We start from the raw sequence: 20698 nt of genomic DNA on the forward strand, positions 1-20698 counted from the left end.
GTTTTGTTGTTTGCATTTATTACAGTGCTGATAATAACGATCCCCTCTTTATGCAGGAATTTAAACCTGATGAGTTCAAAGTGGACTATGCAGTCTGGTTTTAGCTGAAGCAGGTAGAATGTGAGGATTTAGGTTGTTCTTCACTGTGATGCTTCTCTTCACACCGTTTGTTCCAGGCGGCCTCTGAGCAGCTGATTAACCCCCTCCTGCCGTGACTCCCTTCAGTGCTCCGGCTGAGAGTCCAGTTAAAGCTAAAGGTGCAGTGTTTCCGCCGCAGCATCACACTTGTTTCCCCGAGTGTTGGCTGTCAACCCTGGAGGACATCCAGCTGAAACGCAGCAAGACGATCCGGAGGAGCTGGAGCCTCCAAGCCAATGTGGGTTCAGTTCTTATCGTCTGACCTGAGCTGCACTCCCAAAGACTCGTAAACAGGCGATGAGGGGTCACTGAGGGGTGAGATTAGTATGAAAATAATAGACACAAGAACCCACCAAAACACCAGATAACAGCTTAAACTTCTTTAACTTTATCTCAAAAGATGTTTTAACCCTCCTGTTGTCTTCATTTACGGCCACCAAAAAATATTATTTCCTTGTCTGAAAAAAAATTCAGCAAAAAAAATCCCTAAATGTCTGAAAATTTGCTAAAGCTTCAGGAAGCAAATTCCAATAATTCATTCAAAGTTTCCCTATTAATTATTATTTAAAAAAATCCCCCAAATTTGGAAAGAAAATTCTTGTAAATGTTTTTTAAAATGAGAAAATCTTCCAAAAACACCTTATAAAAACCTAAAGTGATTACATACTGGTAAAAATAAACCAAAAAAATTAAATTCACAAAAAATCAACCAAAGTCCAGCAGAATTTGCTGGATTTTGCTTGATTTTCTTTGTGAATGTTCTTAAAGAAACATTTGTTTATAACATTTTTTTTTCACAAAAAAATGTTCAAAAACTTCTCAAAAATGTTGAAAATGTGGACGTCAGAAGTTTCACTGTGAAAATATATATTTTTTTTCCCACATTTTGAAACTCAATTTCACCTGCAGGGCGACACGAGGGTTAAAAACATCTTCTCAACTGAATGTTGAGTTTTTTTCAGTGTGATAAGCAAAAACACAAGACAAAGTATATAAAGCTTGAATTAGATTTTTCATACATCAGTGAATCCAGCAGAACCTTTCAGTAGACAATAGGACAAATAATCCTTTATTGCTCCCCATGTCAGGGGGAATTTCCAGTGTTACACGTTTCAAAACGGCACTAATCACACGTACAGTAATATGTAAAATATAAACAAGAATGAAAAATGAATAAATGCAGTGTTACTGTACTGTGAATGACATCAGTATGAAGTGGCGTTTGGAGTAAAAGTGCAAAATTCCAGCAGTGCAAAGAATTGTGCATATTTAACCATGGTTTAAGATGATATAAGCCCAGTTTATGTTAACATCAGCTAGTGGTACAACTCTAATATCAGAAAAATCTACTGTAGTGTAAATCAGTGTGAACAAACAGGCCCTGCAGCCACATGGCTATTATATGAATATTAAATATTATAATCAGCCTATTGTTAGTCTGGCGTTCATAGTCAGGTTTTTTAATTACAGTTTGAATTCATGAAGTATTTAATATTTTATGGATTAACCTGCTGTTTATTTTTTGATAAACTTATTCTCTGCTTCATACATAAGAAATCGTAAAATGTTTGTAAAATGAAAGCAGTCACGTTTGAGAAGCTGCATTCATGAAATGTTTGGCATCACTGCATGAAGTATTAATCAAAATAGTTACAAAATCACTGCCCACCAAAAAAAAAAGTGGCACTCTAATATTTCATTGGACTGTCTTTGGCTTTGAGTGCAGGAATCATTCACTGTGACATTGTTTCTATAAGGTTCTGCAAAGTCACAGCATTTATTTCTGTCCAGAGTTTCACTAATTTTCCACCAAGATCTGATACTGATGATGGAAGAGTCAGACAAAGTCTTCTCCAGAACATCCTAAAGATCCTCAGTGGTTCTGAGGTCTGGACTCTGTGGAGGACAATCCATCTCATGCTCCCTGATCCACTCATTCTCAATGTGAGCCCATGAATCCTGACATCGTCATCTTGGAACAGGAAGAAAACCTCTGTTGATGTAAAGACCTGGTCCTTCAGTATCTTCAGGTATCAGCTGACCTCATTGTTTGGAAACATAACGTTGGTGAACCTGACCAACCCCAGATCATAACCCTAACCCCCACAGGCTGGTAGACACTAGTCATGATGAGTTCATCACTTCATCTGCCTCTCTTCTTACCCTGATGCCCCCATCATTCTGGAACAGGGTAAATCTGGACTCATCAGACCACATGACCTTCTTCCATTGATCCAGAGTCCAATCTTTATGTTCTGTAGCAAACTGAAGCCTTTTTTTCTGATTATTCTCACTGATCAGTGGTTTTCTTAGAGCTACAGCTGTTTAGTCCCAATCCTTTGAGTTCCCTTTGCATTGTTCATGTAGAAATGTTCTTACTTTCACTATTAAACAGCCGTGAGTTCTACTGTTGATCTCCTACAATCATCTGACGGTTTGTTCCTGGAAGATGATGGTTCTCTGCTATCCTTCAGGTTTTAATCATGCATTGGACGGTTCTTAACCTGATTTTAGTAGTTTCAGAAATCTCCTTAGTTGTTTTCTTTGCTTGATGCAGGCCAATAATTTGACCTTTCTGAGACAGATTAACATCCTTTCCATGTCCACAGGATATGTCTTCCAACACGGTTGTTTAAAAAATGAGAAACATATTTATCACTGCAGTCAACAATGGAAGGATCTTATTTATTTACTGAGTTAAATCCAGGTGGTGATTTTTATTTTGGACAGCCAGTGTATTAAAACCAGCAAAATGTGTTTAAATCAGCTGAAAATGTCCTTATTTTGCAGATATTTGCGGCTGTTTTCACCATTTTTATGGTTTTTGAACCTGATCACTGTTAAATTACAAATAACTCAGAAAATCTAAAAACTCTGCATTTTTCACAAAGAGTAATTTATTCTTTTACTACTTTTGACTATAAAATAACAAAAAATTTACTGCAGCAGCAAAAAATATTTATCATTTAACAGATGTTTGCTATTATTTGAAAGAAAAATGATTTAAAATTTTACAAAAGTTACCTGTTTTGTTAAATTACAGAAAAGATCAGATAGCCCTTTATTAACCCCACTGTGTGGAAATTTGCAATTAGTTTTATGATTTTACAACCAGCTAAAAGTATTTAAATCAGCTAAAAATGGCATTATTTTACACATTATTTCCATGTATTTTTTCAAGTTTTACCATTTTTGAACCTGACAGTATTTTATTTTGTTTTCATATTGCTGCTGCTTGTGTTTTATAAATATTTCTGGCAGTGTATTCAGTGTTACGGCGCTGCATGGAGCCCTTTGCTCCCGTTCCTGGACCCCCAGTCAGCAGCTGTTCTCTGTAAGCTGACCTGCTGGGAGAGCAGCTCCGGTACGAGGCGTCCACCTGACCAGCTGCAGCCATGCATCATTCATGGACATGCATCATTGATGGCGTCCGCTGCTCACAGGTGGAGCTGCGATCCTCCACTTCCACCCCCCGCAGCCTGCAGTCTTCCTCCACGTCCAGCTTCCTGCCTGCGGTCATGTTGTCGCTCTCAGGCCGCTTCACGAGCAGCAGCAGTCTGACTCCCTAACCTCCTGGAGATCCATGAGTGGCCCCGCCGGAGCTGCTCCCCCCACAGCCGTCCTGGGCCTGGGCCTGGACGTGGGCGGACCGTGGCACCAGAGGAGCAGAGCTTTGGTCCAGACCTTCCTGCTGACCGGCTCCATGCTGCCTCCTCCTCCTCCTACAGCAGCAGCAGGCGGCCGGCCGGACCGAACCCCCCTCAGGCTGCCGTCACTCGTATCTGCAGCCAAAGGACCCCGAAGGAGGAGCAGCATGGCCCGGCTCAGGTCAGAGGGAACACTAAGAGCCCTGTGGATGGCTTAATATTCTGGTATTTAACCCTCCTGTTGTCCTCATTTACGGGCACCAAAAAATATTGTTTCCTTGTCTGAAAAAAATCCAAAAATTCTGCAAAAAATTCCCCAAATTTCTGAAAATTTGCAAAACCTTCAGAAAGAAAATTCCAATAATTTCTTAAAAGTTTTATTTTAAAAAATCCCCCAAATTTGGCAAGAAAATTCTTGCAAATGTTTTAAAAAAATGAGTAAAAACCTTCCAAAAAATGAGTAAAAATATCTAAAGTGATTCCATATATATACCAGTAAAACCTCTATTAGTCTCTTAAGAACATTCACATAAAAATCAACCAAAATCCAGCGAAATTCGCTGGATTTTGGTTGATTTTTATGTGAATGTTCTTAAGAAACATTTTTTACATCTTTTTTTCCCACTCAAAAATATTCAGAGATTTCCTAAAAATGTTAAAGATGTGGGCATCAGAAGTTTCACTGTGAAATTATTTCGTTTTTCACATTTTCAAACTTTAAAACGGGTCGATTCTGACCCACAGGACGACACGAGGGTTAAAGATGATCACAGCTGCAGTCGTGTCAGAGCAACAAATCCACAGACATTTAATATTCTGTACAACGTATTGGAATTAGAGGCTTTATTGTCATTTTACTGCAGTGCAAGAGAGCAATACAATTAAATTTAAACAAAGTGTAAATAGATAACGCAATAGGACACGTTAAAACTTGTACTCAACTTTTAAACAGTGAAAATAAATAATTACTAAAACCAGAACACAAGAAACGTTTCTCACAGAACATTAAGGAAACATTAACTTACTTTGTGCAGGTTTGTCAGATTGGATTGAAATAGTTACTGATTACAAGCTACATGGCAGCAATAGGTGTAATCTGATTACTTTAACCTAAAAAATGACTCCGCTACTATGTGTAACAGCATAGAAAATCCCCCAAATGACCTCGTTTCAGCTTGAAATTTAATGGCTGTTTCATGCTGTCTGCTGTACAATTCCATTTTACAGTACAGCACACTGTTGTTTTCCTTCAAAAATGCATTTTAAGCTACTTTCTGTACATTTCTGGTTCTTTCTTAAGATATACAAGTACTATCTGTTGCTAAACAAATAATGTGTACACCTATGCAGTACCTTTAGCAGCAATAATAGTGATAATGAATCTCAATTTTAGTAAAGAAAACCGTTCTAACGTGTGATGCCATAAAAATGAGTGGTGTCCACTGATTAAACACAGTCTTTCTGCCTTCTGAAGAGGGAAAAAACAGACATTCACAAAGAGTGTGATGCAGGACATATAAAATTAGATTTTGATTGAAAATTTAATTAAGCTGCCCTATTTTTGAGGCTCAGTGGAGGTTAAAATGAAGCATCAAAAATGGACACGGCCAAAACTATTTTTATTGCCGTGAGTAATTATTGTTCTCCTCAAAACATTTTCAGTGTAAATAACATGAATTTATAATATTGAGCATTTACAGTGGGTCAAATGAAATGACCTTCATAGGAACAGACATTTTAAAACTTACTGAAGATATTAATGAATCCATTCAAAGTGTAGCAGCAGGAGTTCAGATTGTGTCGAGGAACAGATATTGTGTGTCAATTCTTAATCTGCAACGTAACCACTAACTACAGATGTCATATGAATTCAGTGGAGCAATATTTTCCTTTAAAATGTTGTGAAAAGTAGCAAAAATATGTAGCAGTTCTTGAAAGCTGTAGCGAGGCACAGGTCACCGTGTGGATGTTATAAACTCAGTCAGTCAGAAACAAACTGCTGCTTTTCTTCTCCACATACACTACCCACATTATACCATGTTTTCCTTGAAGACTCACACTTTTATCCATGTGCTAACATAACTGCACAAGGGTTTTCTAATCATCAATGAGCCTTTCAGCACCATTAGCTAACACAATGTAGCATTAGAACACAGGAGTGATGGTTGCTGGAAATGTTCCTCTGTACCCCTATGGAGATATTCCATTAAAAATCAGCTGTTTCCAGCGAGAACAATCATTTACCACATTAACAATGTCTACACTGGATTTATCATTCATTTAATGTTATCTTCATTGAAAAAAAATCCACCCCTGTGGACTTATCAGGACTTATCTGTCAGAAATGATACAAGGAACAACTGATTAAATTGTGGGGGTGTTTGAGTCCCATCAATTCCTGCCGCCTGCTACATATTTAGATCACACGATTCGGTGTCCGTACATAACGTACACATGCATAACACACGCCTGTGCTCAGCGCAGGTCATTGTGTTTGTGGGTACATCTGTATTAAATGGACACATTCTGTGGTTCTGTGATTTCTGCTACAAATTTCTTCCAAATTTCCACCGTCGGAAATGATACGACTGAGCAGCCTTGGAGGAGTGCTGCTCTTTCTGAGTGCTTTTCTTGTCATAATTATAATATTTTTCAGTAATCCCTGGTTTGCTTTCCAGAATTCAAGGGATCTTTCTGCATGGAGTTTGCATGTTCTCCCTGTGCATGATTAGGTTTTTTCCAGGTTCTCCGGCTTCCTCCCACAGTCCAAAAACATGCTGAGGTTAATCAGTGACTCTAAATTGTCCGTGGGTGTGAATGTGAGTGTTTGTCTGTACATGTAGCCCTGTGACAGACTGCTGCCTGTCCGGGTGAACCCTACCTTCACCTTCAGTCAGCTGGGACAGACTCCAGCCCCCGATCATGAGGATTCAGGTCTATAGATAATGGATGGATGTCCTGCTGACTCAGTGGACTACAATGCCCATCATGCCTGTGCGTCAGAGCGGCTCTGGAGGTGATTAATCCGCCGTCCGTCATCTCTCCCACCTCCACTGTCGCCACTATTCATTTCAGCAAAAGTGCCTGTCAAAGCTTGAACCCTTGACTGGAATTACAGCGTTTCCTCCCGTGTGTCCCAGTTTGACGGCTGATCCAGACCACCTCCGAGCCCCCCCACTGCCGGCCGCCGAACAGCGTGTCATAAATCTCAGGCGTGGAAACCGATCCGATCTGATGTGGCACCCTTCACTCAGAGGAGGCGGAAACCTGAGCGACACGCACACACTTCCAGCTCTTAAACACACACCTCCCTCGACGAGGATTTGATGGCGTCGCCCAGGCAGAGCGGGTTTGAATGACCGTCACAGAAATGAGCAGAACCAGGACGTTCTGATGTGTGAATTCTTAAAGCCTGTCTTCTTTTAGCTGACGTGCAGGAAACATCACTTTAACAGCAGATGAATCAAAAAGCTCATTTCCAAATTCACTGGTGGAGTTTTTCCACTCATAAACAACCTTAAACCAACAACAAACTCTTATCAGAGCCAGAAACTGTCCTTAAAGAAAGAGTCTTTACATTTTCAGCTTTCCAGCAGCCCTTAAACTGAGGAGTGTGTAATTCTGTCAGGAAAATTAACACAATCTAAGCCTACAGGTGATTTTTCAGGGAAAGGACATTACATATTATTGAAAAAAATGGCAAAAAAATAAACCATTTGAACCAGATGCTGTTAAAATAATAATTTTAAAAAATCATTCATTGTCACAACTTTAAAGTCAGGACCGACTCAGCTGTGACCAAAAAATTCAGACTTATTCAGCCGAACTGCAGGCAGTGTTTCCATAAAGCAAAGAGGAGACGAGTATGGAAACAAATCTGACAAATTAGAGCTAAACAGAAGATACTGGATCAATAAAATAAATGCAACATGGCTTTTATCTTTTGGTTTTTATCTTTTTGTATGTTTTTTTTATCTCTTCTGTTGTATTTATTTTTCCTGTAAAATGACCTTGGGTGTGAAGAAAGGCACTTACAAATACAATGTATGGCTATTATTATTAATATTACTATTATTCAAAGACAGTTGTTGGAAGATACATTCAGCACAGTGAAACATCTTTCTACAGCTGATGAACAGAGGCTCAAAACTGGACTAAATATGGTCTGAAGTGACAAAAAACTGTCCATAATTACTCAAATTGCCCACAATCACTGAAAAATTAAGATTTTTGACTGTTTTTTAGGTTACAATTTTAGACTGAAAGGAAAGTAAGAGCGCATGTTTATATGTTGTTGTTAACAGATGGTTATTGCTGAGGGGATGAATTCCTTTTATAGATGTTTTTTTAAGGCTGCAGTTTACGTCCAATGAGTCAGACTAAGTTGTCTTTTACTCTTGTCCTTTACGTTTCCTTTCTTGCTTTTCTCTGCAGCTTCAGTGAACCGTCTCTTCTCACCCCAAATGAAAACGTCCAGTTCGAGGGATTTTCCAACAATCGTCGTTCCAGCGTTCTACAGAAACGTCCTCCACCTCCTCCTCCATTCATGAAGTCCTCCGGTCTGCTGACCTGCAGAACCTGCCACCCGTCCGGACCCAACCAGCCTGGTCAGCAGCAGGTCCAGAGCTGCAGCAGGCCGACCTACATCCACTTCTCCCAGGCCATCCAGCCCAGCTCCAAGCCCCGACCAGCCAGACGACATTCACACAACCCAGCGCTGAGCTCCGAGGCGGCACAAGGAGACCTCCGGCCCTCGGCGGCTCAGTATCGGACCTCCCCGTCCCAGGAAGAACCTCTGTCTGTGGTGGGGAAGCCCTGTCTGCTGAGCTGCAGCCAGCGTTCGGCTGCTGTCGGTCCGAGTCGAGCTCAGCTTCACGTGTTTCTGCCCAGCGAGGCCGAAGGAGAGGAGGCGGACAGGGAGTCTGTGGACGAAGGATTCATGGACGACCTGGACAATAAAATCACATCTCTGAAGCTCCAACAAGGAGCCAGGAAGGCAGTAACACACCACTGACTTTCAGAACATGATGGTCCTGTCCTCCTTATTTAGTGTATTTGAAGCTGTTTTCTCATGATTAAGTATTATTTTATTCAGGATAGTGAAACTAGAGGCACAACACAAAATTACAGGGGGTCCTCGGTTTACGACGTCATCAACCTACGCCCTTTCTTCCTTATGTCAGAACTGATTACGTGGAACTAGTTGACGAGCGAAGCGGACAAACACGTCGCCATGACGGCTTTGTTTACTTTCTCCGGTTGTACGTCACCTTGGATTGTGCTGAATTCACGAACCTTTTGCCCTTCATTATGGCTCCCAAACATAAGTCAGACTCTTCTGATGGCAGAGCTTCCAAGAAAAGGAAAGCCATGGAACTTAACGTAGATATAATAAAACGCTCAGAACATGACTTTTCCAAAGAACTGAGTAATATCGTGATGCGTTTAACGGCTTTGTTTACATTTTCCCTGGAGTTCCGACTTACGTCGAAAATCAACTTGCAATGATCCGTAGGACGTAAGTCGAGGACCCCATGCATATTTACAGTTAAAAAATTAATGAAAAAAAATCATGTAAAATAGTGGAGAATATCTATCCTAATTACAATACATTTTCTGGCCTAAATTTTATCGGAGAACATGGGTATTTTTTTGACTTTTAAATGTTTAATGCAGGAAGTTTACATGTAAAAGAACAAAATGACAATTAAAAAAAACTTCACTGATCCCTCACCAGGGAAAAAATGAAAATTGGATCTAGTCTCACCAGTTGTACCTCCAGTACTTCACTTGTGTTTGAGATTAGAAGAAAAAATAAGACATTAAAAAGACAGAAAGAACTGCCACTTAAATTTATGAAATCATGATACTACTTATAATTTACAATAGCTATACTATAAAAACATAGATAGATTCTTCTTCTTATTATTATTGTTATACAAAATATTTCTCATTTAACAAACAAATGTATGTCAAATTGCAGAACCAATAGTTCTTTTTGAGTTAATTCTTATTCATCACATCCAAATTTAGAAGTACATTTTTCTACTTAAATTTAACAGTTTCATCTACTTATTTAAAAAAAAAAATCTTTACAAATGTGAATTTTATGGTTATTGACAGTTACAGGTTTTTATTATTATTTTACATCAGACACTTAAGCTCACCATCTATTTTTGTAATTTTATTGGTGTTTTCATGTATTTGAAAAGTACAGGAAAAAATATAAAATGAAAAGCAAAAGAACAGAACATCAGTTCTTTTCATACTAATTGTCAATACTTGTATGCAATTTTATACAAACATTTACATTTTACAACTAGAATTTAAAAGTTTCATCTGTCAAATATAACAAATATTCTAATTAACAAATTTACAAATGTGTTTTAACAGTCATTTTATGTCATTTTCTGTAAAAATGGGCAATTTTGTGGTTAATAACAGTGACGCATTTTTTAAAATTAGTTTCCATTAGACATGTTAATTTAAAGTTTATTAATATTTTTGTGTATTTCATGAATAAAATCTGTAAAATTGCATTATTTTTTTTTTACAGTGTAGCAGTGCTTTGAACAGACCCTTCCTGTTTTAACACGACAACAACCAGGCCCGGGATGGCTAATTGGGAGGACCGGGACAATTCCCGGTGGGCTGGTCTGATGTTTGGGCCGCGAGGGCCAGTGTTCAGTCCTGGCTCTGGGTTGATCATTCTGCTGCTACCGATGTTCCTGGACCACCTCCACTGGCAGCTCTGGTTTTTATATTTTTTTGCAGACGCACCGTCACGTGACACGTCCGTGCCATAGCCTGTATAGAAAGATGGACGTAGCACCCGTGATGTCACCCGTTCGTTTCTGCACTGAGAATATTTTATATACAGTCTATGGTCCGTGCACGCGGTCAGAGGTGTTTCAAAGACAGAAAACAGGAAGAGCAAAGATGGTGGCAAGAATTAAAAAGAGGAAAGCTCTGGAAACAGACGCAGCCGAATGTGCAGAAATTGGAAACTTTTTCACTAAAGCTCGCGGTTTGAAACGACAAATGAGGACGAGGAAACGGATACGGACTTTGTTGAACTTTGCAAACCACCATTCAAGTTAATTATCAAATCAATTGTGTGTCATTGTGGCGTAAAACATAACGTTATATAATTTAAATAATAGTATGATGCTGGGAAACTTTGCCCTGTAGCCCCTCAGAGTCAGAAGAAAAATCCAGAACCAAGCAGCAGCCAAGAGCCACAAGTCCAGAGTGGGAGGTAGGATTGTTCATTGAGTGAATATTATTAGAATGAATCTAATGAAGAGTCTGGTGTAGACCTGCTCTATATGAGAAGATGGTTCAGCTCTACATTAATGAAACTGACCTGACTGCTTTGTAAAAAAGGGGAGATTTGAGCTGAGAGTTTTGACCATTTTAAAAATGTGATTTAGTGTCAGAGGCAGAGCCAGTAGTGATGAGGGGATTACTGCTGTCAGTGTGGAAGGAACAGGTGAGCTGTTGGAACAAAGTGAACAAGCAAGCATTAGTTCCAATACTTTCTATGCCCAAACCATAGTCGTGACCCATTTTATTTTTTATCATTACAAGATAGTAAATACACAAAGCCCACAACTGAAAGGGAATAGGATGAGATAAAAACATTTACTTTCATTACTGATGTTGTTCAGTTTTAATAAAGTTCATGCTACTTTTATAAAATGATGAAAGTGAATAAATTGTATTTCTGTGATCTGTGTTTGATTTCTGTCTTTTCTCCTGTCATCCAGATGTTCAGAGGGAGCTGATGCCACATCTGGTCCAGCCGATGGAAGGTCTTGAAGTTCTCTGACTGAAGATGGTCCTCTGACTGGATTTAAGGTTCAGATGCTCAGGAACAAACTCCACCAATGAGCCAACAGGGAAGCTTTAGGTTTATGAAATGTTGCTATGAAGCATGAAGACTAAACTCTCCACAAGGATCCAAAATAATTTTGACTTCTACATGAGTTAGGTAAAGTTGGAAAGATATTCACGGATTCGGACTTCCAGCATCAATAACTCATGAGATATATGTTGTCAAAACATAAACGACACCTCTTTCAAATCATTGTAAGCTAGACAATGTGCTACAAGGCCAATTTTATCAAAGGTCGCTGTCTTTAAAGCTGCAGAAATAACATTGGCGTCTATGGAGCTGGCGCTGTGATGAGTGAACAGGGACCGTCTGCAAATAGCAAAACCGCTGCAACAGCGAAAAGAGACACTACACAAATATTCAATAACTTCACTCTTATACACTGTAGAGCCACCAAAATCACTGTAGCCATGAATGGGCTGCGACTGGTCATACTACAATTCTTTCTTTGGTGCTAAATGAAAAATCTGAATTTTAAGGAATTTTTATTATTATTATTTTATGTGTATTAAAATTCAATAGATAGAAACTTTATTATCAGATCAGAGACCCAAAATTTGTTTTACATGTTCGGCAGCTTCGCCACCCACAATAACACTTGACAGACATTTAACATATAACATTAACATATAAGACCATTGTCCACTCGCCATTATCCACTATAATTTGGTTTTGTAGATTGAACTGCAGTTTTAACTATTTAATTTAAGGATGGACTGATGGACAAAGGAGTTTCTTAATCGGACTTTGTTGAAGCCGGGTACACGGTACCGACGCCCTGATGGTAGCAGCACATATTCCGAATTTAGAACATGGCTAGGGTCGGCGACAATGTTCTTCGCCAGCCGCACAGTGTTGTTATGATATGAAGTGTCATATTGTCCATGCAGGGGCTGTCCCACTATCTTTGAGCAGATCTTAATCAGCTGTCTCAGTCTAGATTTAACAGTTTCAGACAGAAGGTTGTACCACAAAGCATTACAATACTGCAGGACACTGAGAATGACAGAGGTGTAAAACAGAAGGAGCACCTGACGAGAGGCTCCGAACGACCGCAGGGGATGGAGGAAATATATTCTTTGCTTTGTCTTTTTACAAATAAAGTCAATGTGATATTTCCATGATAAAGCTGAGTCTGTTGTCACACCCAGATATTTAAATGACTCCACTTGTTTAATTGGTTCATTGTTTATGATAATAGGAGCTATAGTAAGTGGTGCTGAACTAAATACCACTTCCTCTGTTTTTTTGGTGTTTATTTCCAGAGTGTTGTTCCTGCTCCACATCACAACCTCGTCAACTCACTGTTGGTGCACCTCAGAACTGTCTATGTCTGACATTAGTGTCAGCAAGACAGTATCATCAGAATATTTGATTATGAATTGATTATTAGAGGTTGCACGGCAATCATCAGTGCAGAGAGTGAAAAGCAAAGCTGAGCTGACACAGCCCTGAGGGACACCGACAGAGGTTATGATGGCAGAGGACAGTGTGTCGTATACCTTAACCAACTGGACTCTGTTGATGAGGAAAGATGCTTATCAATGGATCAAATATGGATTACTCCAATAACTCCACTCTTACACACTGTACAGTCACCAAAATCACTGGAACCATCAGTTGTCTCCTGCTGGTCATACTACAACTCTTTGTTTGTCGCTAAATTAAAAATCTGAATTTTAAGGATTTTTTGTGTTTTTTATGAGTATTTTATTAGTATTACAATTCAATAACTGCACAATAAATGTACCCAAATGTAATAAAACTGGGTCCCTAAAAAGAGTGGGTGATCATTTTTATCTGTTAAAAAAAATCTGTCACTACAAAACAAATTCAAAACAATGGACAGTTTTTCTGGAATTATTTTTGAAACAGTTTTGGATCCTTACCCCAGACCAAAACCGTCTTATATCTGATAAGAACCTAACTTGTGTACAGCCTCTTCAACTGTGGCTGTTGCACAACACACAACACCAAGGGGTATTTTTGTATTACTAATAACATAATCCATCCATCCATTTTCTATACACTGCTTTATCCTCACTAGGGTCACGGGGGGTGCTGGAGCCTATCCCAGCTGACTCGGGCGAAGGCAGGCGACACCCTGGACAGGTCGCCAGTCTGTCACAGGGCTACATATACAGACAAACAATCATACTCACATTCACACCTACGGGCAATTTAGAATAACCAATTAACCTCAGCATATTTTTGGACTGTGGGAGGAAGCCGGAGTACCCGGAGAAAACCCACGCATGCACAGGGAGAACATGTAAACTCCATGCAGAAAGATCCCAGGCCCAGTCCGGGATTTGAACCGGGGATCTTCTTGCTGCAAGGCGAAAGTGCTAACCACTATGTCACTGTGCAGCCCTAATAACGTAAAAAAAATTCCTTAAAATTCAGATTTTTCATTTAGCAACAAAGCAAGAGTTGTAGTATGACCAGCAGGAGACAATTGATGGCTCCAGTGATTTTGGTGACTGTACAGTGTGTAAGAGTGGAGTTATTGAATTTTAATACTCATAAAATAATAATAAAAATTCCTTAAAATTCTATTTTTTCATTTAGCATCAAACCAAGAGTTGTAGTATGACCAGCCACAGCCCATTCATGGCTACAGTGAGTTTGGTGGCGCTACAGTGTACAAGAGTGAAGTTATTGAATATTTGTGTAGTGTCTCTTTTCGCTGTTGCAGCGGTTTTGCTATTTGCAGACGGTCCCTGTTCACTCCTCACACGGCCAGCTGCATAGACGCCAATGTTATTTCTGCAGCTTTAAAGACAGCGACTTTTGATACAACTGGCCTTGTAGCACATTGTCTAGCTTACAAAGATTTAAAGGAGGTATCGTTTATGTTTTGACAACATATATCTCATGAGTTATTGATGCTGGAAGTCCGAATCTGTGAATATCTTTAACTTTAACCTCACTAACGGAAGTTGACTCACAACGGAAGTGCGCAGCGGCCAGAAGAAACGGGGGACAATATTTTCTGACGGACTGTTTTGATTGCGGGAGAGTTTAATGAGACGTAAGTAAAACGCTGCTACTCAGTGATTGTTATTAATGTTGTTATGTGTTTTCACAAATGAGCAATGTTGGTCACCATGTTGAAATTGTCATAACATTCTGTATGTGCTCTGCCATCCATCATTTGATTATTGTGAAACTCCCTCTGCAGTAAGTAGTGTTAACTGCTAGCCTTACGTTGGTAATGTTTGTAATTCAGATCAAGGTAACGTTAAAACTAAAACTAAAAGACATAAAACTAACATTACCGTCATCACAAACAAGTCAGCATGAGTCATGCCATGATAAACAACCAGATTTCTGGATTTCTTTCCTAATAATTTCCTAATAATAATTTTAAGAATAGCTCAGAAGCTACGTTCCCTCTCTTTAAATTATAACAAAGTTAATTCAGCTACATTACTTCCATTGACCATGAAGTAGTAAAAATTGCAGAGCACACTACTAAACAACACTTAAGTTTCATCATTATACACTCCCAATTATGTTAGGTCAGCAGAGGTGTATATTGTCCCGCCTTTCCATTAATTTTTGCCCAAGTGGCTTAGATCTGGTGACATCTAGGAAGGTCCACCATTCTAATTGTTGGCTTAATGATATATATTTTTTATTTACACAGTAAAATGTACTGTCCTTTTTGTGGATCCGGCCTGCATTCACTAAATGCGTCCTGCAGTTCATGTGGCAAGGACATCAAATTCTTGCATCATGCTGATAAGCCTGGCACAAGTGGAGGTAATTTTTTAAAAAGGATTGCACACCTGTCAGTTGGTCTTCTGTGGTGAAATAAAGTCTATCTATCTATCTATCTATCTATCTATCTATCTATCTATCTATCTATCTATCTATCTATCTATCTATCTATCGATTACTTATTTTTTAAATTAGACTAAGACTAGAGTAATAGTATGTAAATATGGACTGGAATACTGAATGTCTAAACAACAGTATTATCAGTGATCTTTGTCCTCTCCTAATGATATTCAATTTTGACTCTAAAGAAGGAAGCACAGCAGCAGCAGGAAAAGGTGCAGTGGAGGCATTCCAGAATTTTCGGATTTTAAAAGAGAAGGAGAGACAGTCATGCTTCACAAAGAAAAAGGCACAACGGACAGACAACGTGAAGGTAACCTGTCTTTGCTGATGCAGTCAGTCATTTTGTTATAGTTAGGTCTGTCACAATAATCAATAAATCAGTTAATTGTACATTATATGAAAATTAACTGTATTTTGCTGGCTTCAATATATTGCCATTTGCATGCACATTTGTTTTCCTTGTCTCTCTCTCTACCAAAGAGACTGCATGACTGAGACTGAGAGTCAGTGTTGTACAGTTCTTGCACACTGTTGTCATTGTTTTTGGGTGATTTATGTTTTATTTATTTAGAATATTTAAAATTTCTTCTTCACACGCCAATAATAATTTTAAATATTCTTGAGAAATAAAGGTTTGTTGCTTTTGAAAGGGTGTTTTTTTATTAGTTTGCTATTTCATCACTATATTAGTAGAGAATTGGTCTCAAAATAACAATGACAGTAACATCATTTATCACAATAATTTCTGGGGCAGTATATCGTTTAGCAAATTTTGTTATTGTGACAGACCTACCTAGTTATAGTTCATTCTGTCATTTATTTGCACTGTGCCAGTGAACTCTTTAATAGTAGCCTTCATATTTGTTCTTTAGATTTCAGTTGCTCTTATGGGACTGATGAATGGAGTGCTGAAACCTGTCAGAGGAACAGCTCTACCGCTTGTTGTGAAGCCAGAGCTGGATGCAGAGCAGTTGCACAAAGCTGCTGTACAAAAAACGAAAGACTTAAACCTAAATTTGCAAAGCGGACCCTTCTTTCTTCTCTACCCTGATGGTGCAAAGATAATAAATATACCAGGAACAGAAACGCCCTTCACTGTGAAAGGCTATAAGGAGGCAGTGGGAAAGGCATACCAGCGCATTACAGTGTACATTTGTACAGCTGAAGATTTTCTTACCTATTGTAAGTGATTCTGAAATAAATGACGAAACAAGAGGAGCTTTCTTGCATTAATTAGTATCTCTACATTATAGTCTTATTATGTCTGATGTGTTATTTCACAGCTCAGGAACCAAACTCAAACAAGTCCGATTCAGACTCAGAGGTGGTCATTACAAGCAGAAGCGCTGCAGAATTCAGTTCAGCTGACACAGTGGTGAGTGTAACATTTGCCATGTTCTAAATTTGTAGGTTCTTTGTAGGGCTGAACAAAATAATAATTGCAATACAAAATCCTATTTTTAAATAGCTAGGAGTACAATATGTTTTTGAGATGTGTGCCAGAATACCACTTTGACATAATTATTGTCATGCTGCACAGATGTTTGGTCTGGCTTGATCATCATAATGTTAGCAGTTATAATCACAATAACACTTTTAAAACTCCTGCAGTGAAGGGCGTTTCTGTTCCTGGTATATTTATTCTATCAGTCAAATGTAAGTGCTACAGTTTTAAATCCTTTTTTTTTTTTTTACTTCCAGCTATGGGAACCTACTTCGAACAGCAGCAGTGCTGACGACAGAGAATCATGCATTGATTCAGAAGTGGTAATGTCTTTCTTTCTTCCAATATTTTGTGATGTAAATATGTAGTTTTGCTTGAAAATATTCTCACATTTAATTTGTCCTACAATACAGGGTGACCCAAAAGTTTGGAAACAAAGTTTAACTGCAGTGTCTATTTGAGTTGGGGGTGCATGAATTCACTCTTATTTTATCCATTTTTGTTATAGCATAATAAAATAACTTAAAAGCATAGTATTTGCCGAGTGCAATAACTCGGAAGAAAATGAATAGAACCATAAGGTCCAGGTATGCTGGAGCAAAACTTCAAAATGCAGGCCATCAGTGTCAGATTTCAAAACTCTTGATGGTAAAGTATCTGACAGTTTTAATTTTTTTTAAACATCCAAAAGTACTATGAGACAACATTTACTGGCCAGTTTGAGGAACCTTCATAAGAATGAATGAAGATACATTCCAGAAGATACCAGTGTAACCAGTTGGTGGAAACGTTCACAACTTTGTAAAAGAAACAAACATGAACATGTCGAAATATGTTTGTTTTACACTAATCTGTTACTCTTCTGAATATATCTGTGGTACTGATTTATTGAAATAACATATTATTTGGATTATAGACTTTTCATTTGTTTCCAAACTTTTCGGTCACCCTGTACATTTACTGTAAGTGATGTGTGACACACTGACCTAGAGATTCATGTAATCTTCTTGTACTTTAGAATAGTGCATTTCCTTCCAAATGGGACATCTGATAGCATAATTTATGATTGTAACACACCTGTCTAATCCCTGTTATGGTTTGTGAGACAAGTTATAGGGGGAGTCAGATTTTTTGGGCCACTTAAAGGGATAGTTCGGGATTTTTGGCATGAATCTGTATGGCATCCCCGTCAGCAGTGTTGTGCATTCACACAGACTTACCCCCGACAGCGTCCAGTGAGCAGAGATCCTGTCCGGTTTTGGTCCAGACGAAGGTAGTCCGGCAAGTTTGCTGGGGTCACGAAAATAAAGCGTTTTTCTTCTCAAACCAATATGTGTTCGAAAGAGTGATGTATTTGCATCACAAAACCGTTGTCTACGAAAATGTCAGATCTCGTAAACGTTTGGTACTATTTTCTCTCCCTTCATATCACTCCGCGCTGCCTCCAGCTGGCAGCCGCGCACCACTTTTGTTTTGTTTGGCAGTGTTTTCATGCTCAGACCAGCGACGCTAACCAGCTAACTTTAGAAAATGGTCCGGACTTGTGACTATCCAGGCTGTACCAACAAAAATGTGGCTGCATCTCCGCACTTATTTCAACGTTTTCCCGTGGCGGACGTTGCTCTGAGGCGACTTTGGCTTATTTCTCTAGGCTTCAATGTAAACACCAAACTGGCTAAGGTTAAAAAGCTTTGTGTTTGCAGTGCGCACTTCAGCAACGACGACTATGTTTCTCCAAGCCCAGGACAGAGGAAGAAACGTGTTGGAGTGCTGCTGTCCCTGCACCGCAGATAAGAACATAGACCGCAGTGTAATAACAAAGTTGTGCCGCAATGTTTTCAAGCGAGCGGTTTTGTCAAGAATCAGCAATGTAATGTGTGCAGCAAATCACTCAATGTCATATTACCAGTGAAGCTTTTACAAATCATAACTTAACAAAATCTGACTCCCCCTACAACTTCTCTCTTGTGATGACTACATGCTTGATACTTCACACAGCAGCAGCAGAGGTGCAGATGTTGTAGCTGAGAAAGTTTGGAGGTTGTCACTTCTTGCATTCCCAAAATAGTAGGGGAGTCAGATTTTGTTTAGTGACAAAAGAAGCTGAGAGTAGCATAGAATCTCCCCCGATGCCATTTAGGGTGCGCACATACGGATGAGAAGAGGAGGAGAAACATGTCACCTAATCATATTAAAAAGGAAAACATGTCTGCAGGTCGGTACTTAATCACAATTAACCCGAAAACAACAGCAAAAACTGTAAACGTACAACAGAAAACCCGTCAAGTGGCCACAGAGTGAAACGTAAGTCGCACGTGTTCACGCGAACGGGGAGTCAGATTTTTCTGGGAAGTGTAAAAATTGTACAACACTGGTCTGAGGCATGAAAGTCCAGGGCTGAAAATTAGTCCCACTCCAGCCCTGAATGCTGCTCCTTTAGAATAGAATAGAACTTTGTCATTGCAGCAAGTACAACGAAATCCACTAATCGTTAATAAAAGCTGTTCTACGCCAAAACTCACCAGCGGATTGACTGAATGAATGAGGAAATCAAACATCGTGTGTGGCTGAAAGAGGGTGGAGACAGAGAGAAATTCGAGGTTTCCTGAGATAAACCTGGTCCCAGAGTCTGTTACTGCGGTGACTGACCGAGAGTTTAAGTTACCTCTCTTTGTGAAACAGGCTAGAGTTACCCCGCTTTCCCTGGTCAGAGTTACCTCGTTTTTGAAATGGAAAAGTCAGAGTTTTCCTCATTTCAGGGTTAACAAACTCGAGTTTTCACTAAACCTGCTTCGTGAAACAGGCCCCTGTTGATGTTCATCTCTTGATATTTACATCAATACATGACGCGTTTACTTAAAAATATCATAGTTTTTTTAGTTTTTTGGGGGGTGGGTGGGGGGTGGTGGGGTGTATGGGGGGGCGCTGGGCGCGTGCGCACCTCCCTCCGGGCGGGGGTTTGGGGGGGTCAGGATGGGGGGGGGGGGGGGGTGGTCGTGGGGGAAGTGGGGCTGTTGGCCGGTGGAGCGCCGTGGGGGTCTGCTATGGCCCATTCTGCTGCGCGGGCCTTGGGGCTCTGGCTGTGTCGGCGGGGGTCGCTCCGGGCTCCTGGGCTGGGTCTCCGCTTGGTGGCTCCTGCGGGGGGGCTGTGTGGACCTCCTTGGGCTGGAGGAGACAGCTCCCTCCTTTTGGTGGAGGTTTTCATGCATGCCAGACCCACCACACCGGCACCTACCAAAACTCAATGGAGTTTGTTCCTCCGGTCGCTGAGTCAGTGGAGGTTGCTGGGTTAGTGTCTGTGGATCTCACTCTGCTTAATCTATCTTTCTTGTGGTCTCCTGACATCTTCATGATTGATCCAGTTGGGATTTTGTCGTATTTGGTGTTTGTGAAGGGTTTTAGATTTGTAAATGGTTTTAAGGTGTGAATTAAAGAGCACAAATAAATAGAATGCACCTTTTCTCTTAGAACACTGTCTATGCCTCACCTTTCTGTCTGTCCTGTGTTTGTTTTATGTTTCACTTGGGTGTGCACAGCCCTCAATGGCATAATGCAGGAAACAGTTTGAAATGAACATGGTAGGTTAATTTGCCATGAGGACAGGTGATGGTCACAGTCACAAAGAAGAAAAAAATTGCACATGAAGCTTAAGCAATGACACCATGGTTGGTTGGTGTCATTTTTGAGCAGACTTGCAGACAAAAAAAGAGAAAAAAAGAAAAA

General features: G+C 39.7%; 3 protein-coding genes across 6 annotated transcripts in view; all 3 read left to right on the plus strand.

Moving 5' to 3' along the window:
* The first annotated feature begins 2 nt into the window (after positions 1 to 2).
* Positions 3 to 13365, plus strand: LOC110963609 (uncharacterized). Of its 4 annotated transcripts, none has more exons than XM_051955624.1 (4): positions 3 to 2168; positions 3400 to 3966; positions 8220 to 11043; positions 11555 to 13365. In XM_051955624.1, the coding sequence occupies exons 2-3, from the start codon at positions 3722 to 3724 to the stop codon at positions 8797 to 8799; spliced, it is 825 nt and encodes a 274-aa protein (XP_051811584.1). In that variant the 5' UTR covers positions 3 to 2168; positions 3400 to 3721; the 3' UTR covers positions 8800 to 11043; positions 11555 to 13365. The 4 variants fall into 4 exon arrangements, with proteins under 4 accessions (XP_051811584.1, XP_051811586.1, XP_051811587.1 ...); XM_051955626.1 differs by having other exon boundaries at positions 3 to 453; XM_051955627.1 differs by having other exon boundaries at positions 3 to 376; positions 1930 to 3966.
* Positions 13366 to 14497: 1132 nt separating this feature from the next.
* LOC127536127 (uncharacterized) lies at positions 14498 to 19856 on the plus strand. Its single transcript, XM_051955629.1, has 7 exons — positions 14498 to 14716; positions 15335 to 15450; positions 15717 to 15841; positions 16404 to 16713; positions 16815 to 16906; positions 17233 to 17298; positions 18205 to 19856. Exons 2-7 carry the CDS (start codon positions 15339 to 15341, stop codon positions 18250 to 18252), a joined length of 753 nt encoding a protein of 250 aa, XP_051811589.1. The 5' UTR covers positions 14498 to 14716; positions 15335 to 15338; the 3' UTR covers positions 18253 to 19856.
* zmym4.1 (zinc finger MYM-type containing 4, tandem duplicate 1) overlaps positions 19181 to 20698 on the plus strand; it is a 34492-nt gene continuing 32974 nt past the window's right edge. The window contains exon 1 of the mRNA XM_051955535.1: positions 19181 to 19190. Coding sequence (XP_051811495.1) covers positions 19181 to 19190 — 10 coding nt within the window. The remainder of the gene's footprint in view (positions 19191 to 20698) is intronic.

This window comes from Acanthochromis polyacanthus, chromosome 11, assembly GCF_021347895.1.
Source record: "Acanthochromis polyacanthus isolate Apoly-LR-REF ecotype Palm Island chromosome 11, KAUST_Apoly_ChrSc, whole genome shotgun sequence".
NCBI classification, from domain to species: Eukaryota; Metazoa; Chordata; class Actinopteri; family Pomacentridae; genus Acanthochromis; species Acanthochromis polyacanthus.

Coding starts and splice junctions, on each gene's coding strand:
- LOC110963609 (XM_051955624.1), top strand. CDS start 3,722: ATGAGTGGCCCCGCCGGAGCTGCTCCCCCCACAGCCGTCCTGGGCCTG. Junction 3,967..8,219: donor AGCAGCATGGCCCGGCTCAG/GTCAGAGGGAAC, acceptor TTTTCTCTGCAG/CTTCAGTGAACCGTCTCTTC.
- LOC127536127 (XM_051955629.1), top strand. CDS start 15,339: ATGTACTGTCCTTTTTGTGGATCCGGCCTGCATTCACTAAATGCGTCC. Junction 15,842..16,403: donor AACGGACAGACAACGTGAAG/GTAACCTGTCTT, acceptor TTTGTTCTTTAG/ATTTCAGTTGCTCTTATGGG. Junction 17,299..18,204: donor CATGCATTGATTCAGAAGTG/GTAATGTCTTTC, acceptor TACCCCCGACAG/CGTCCAGTGAGCAGAGATCC.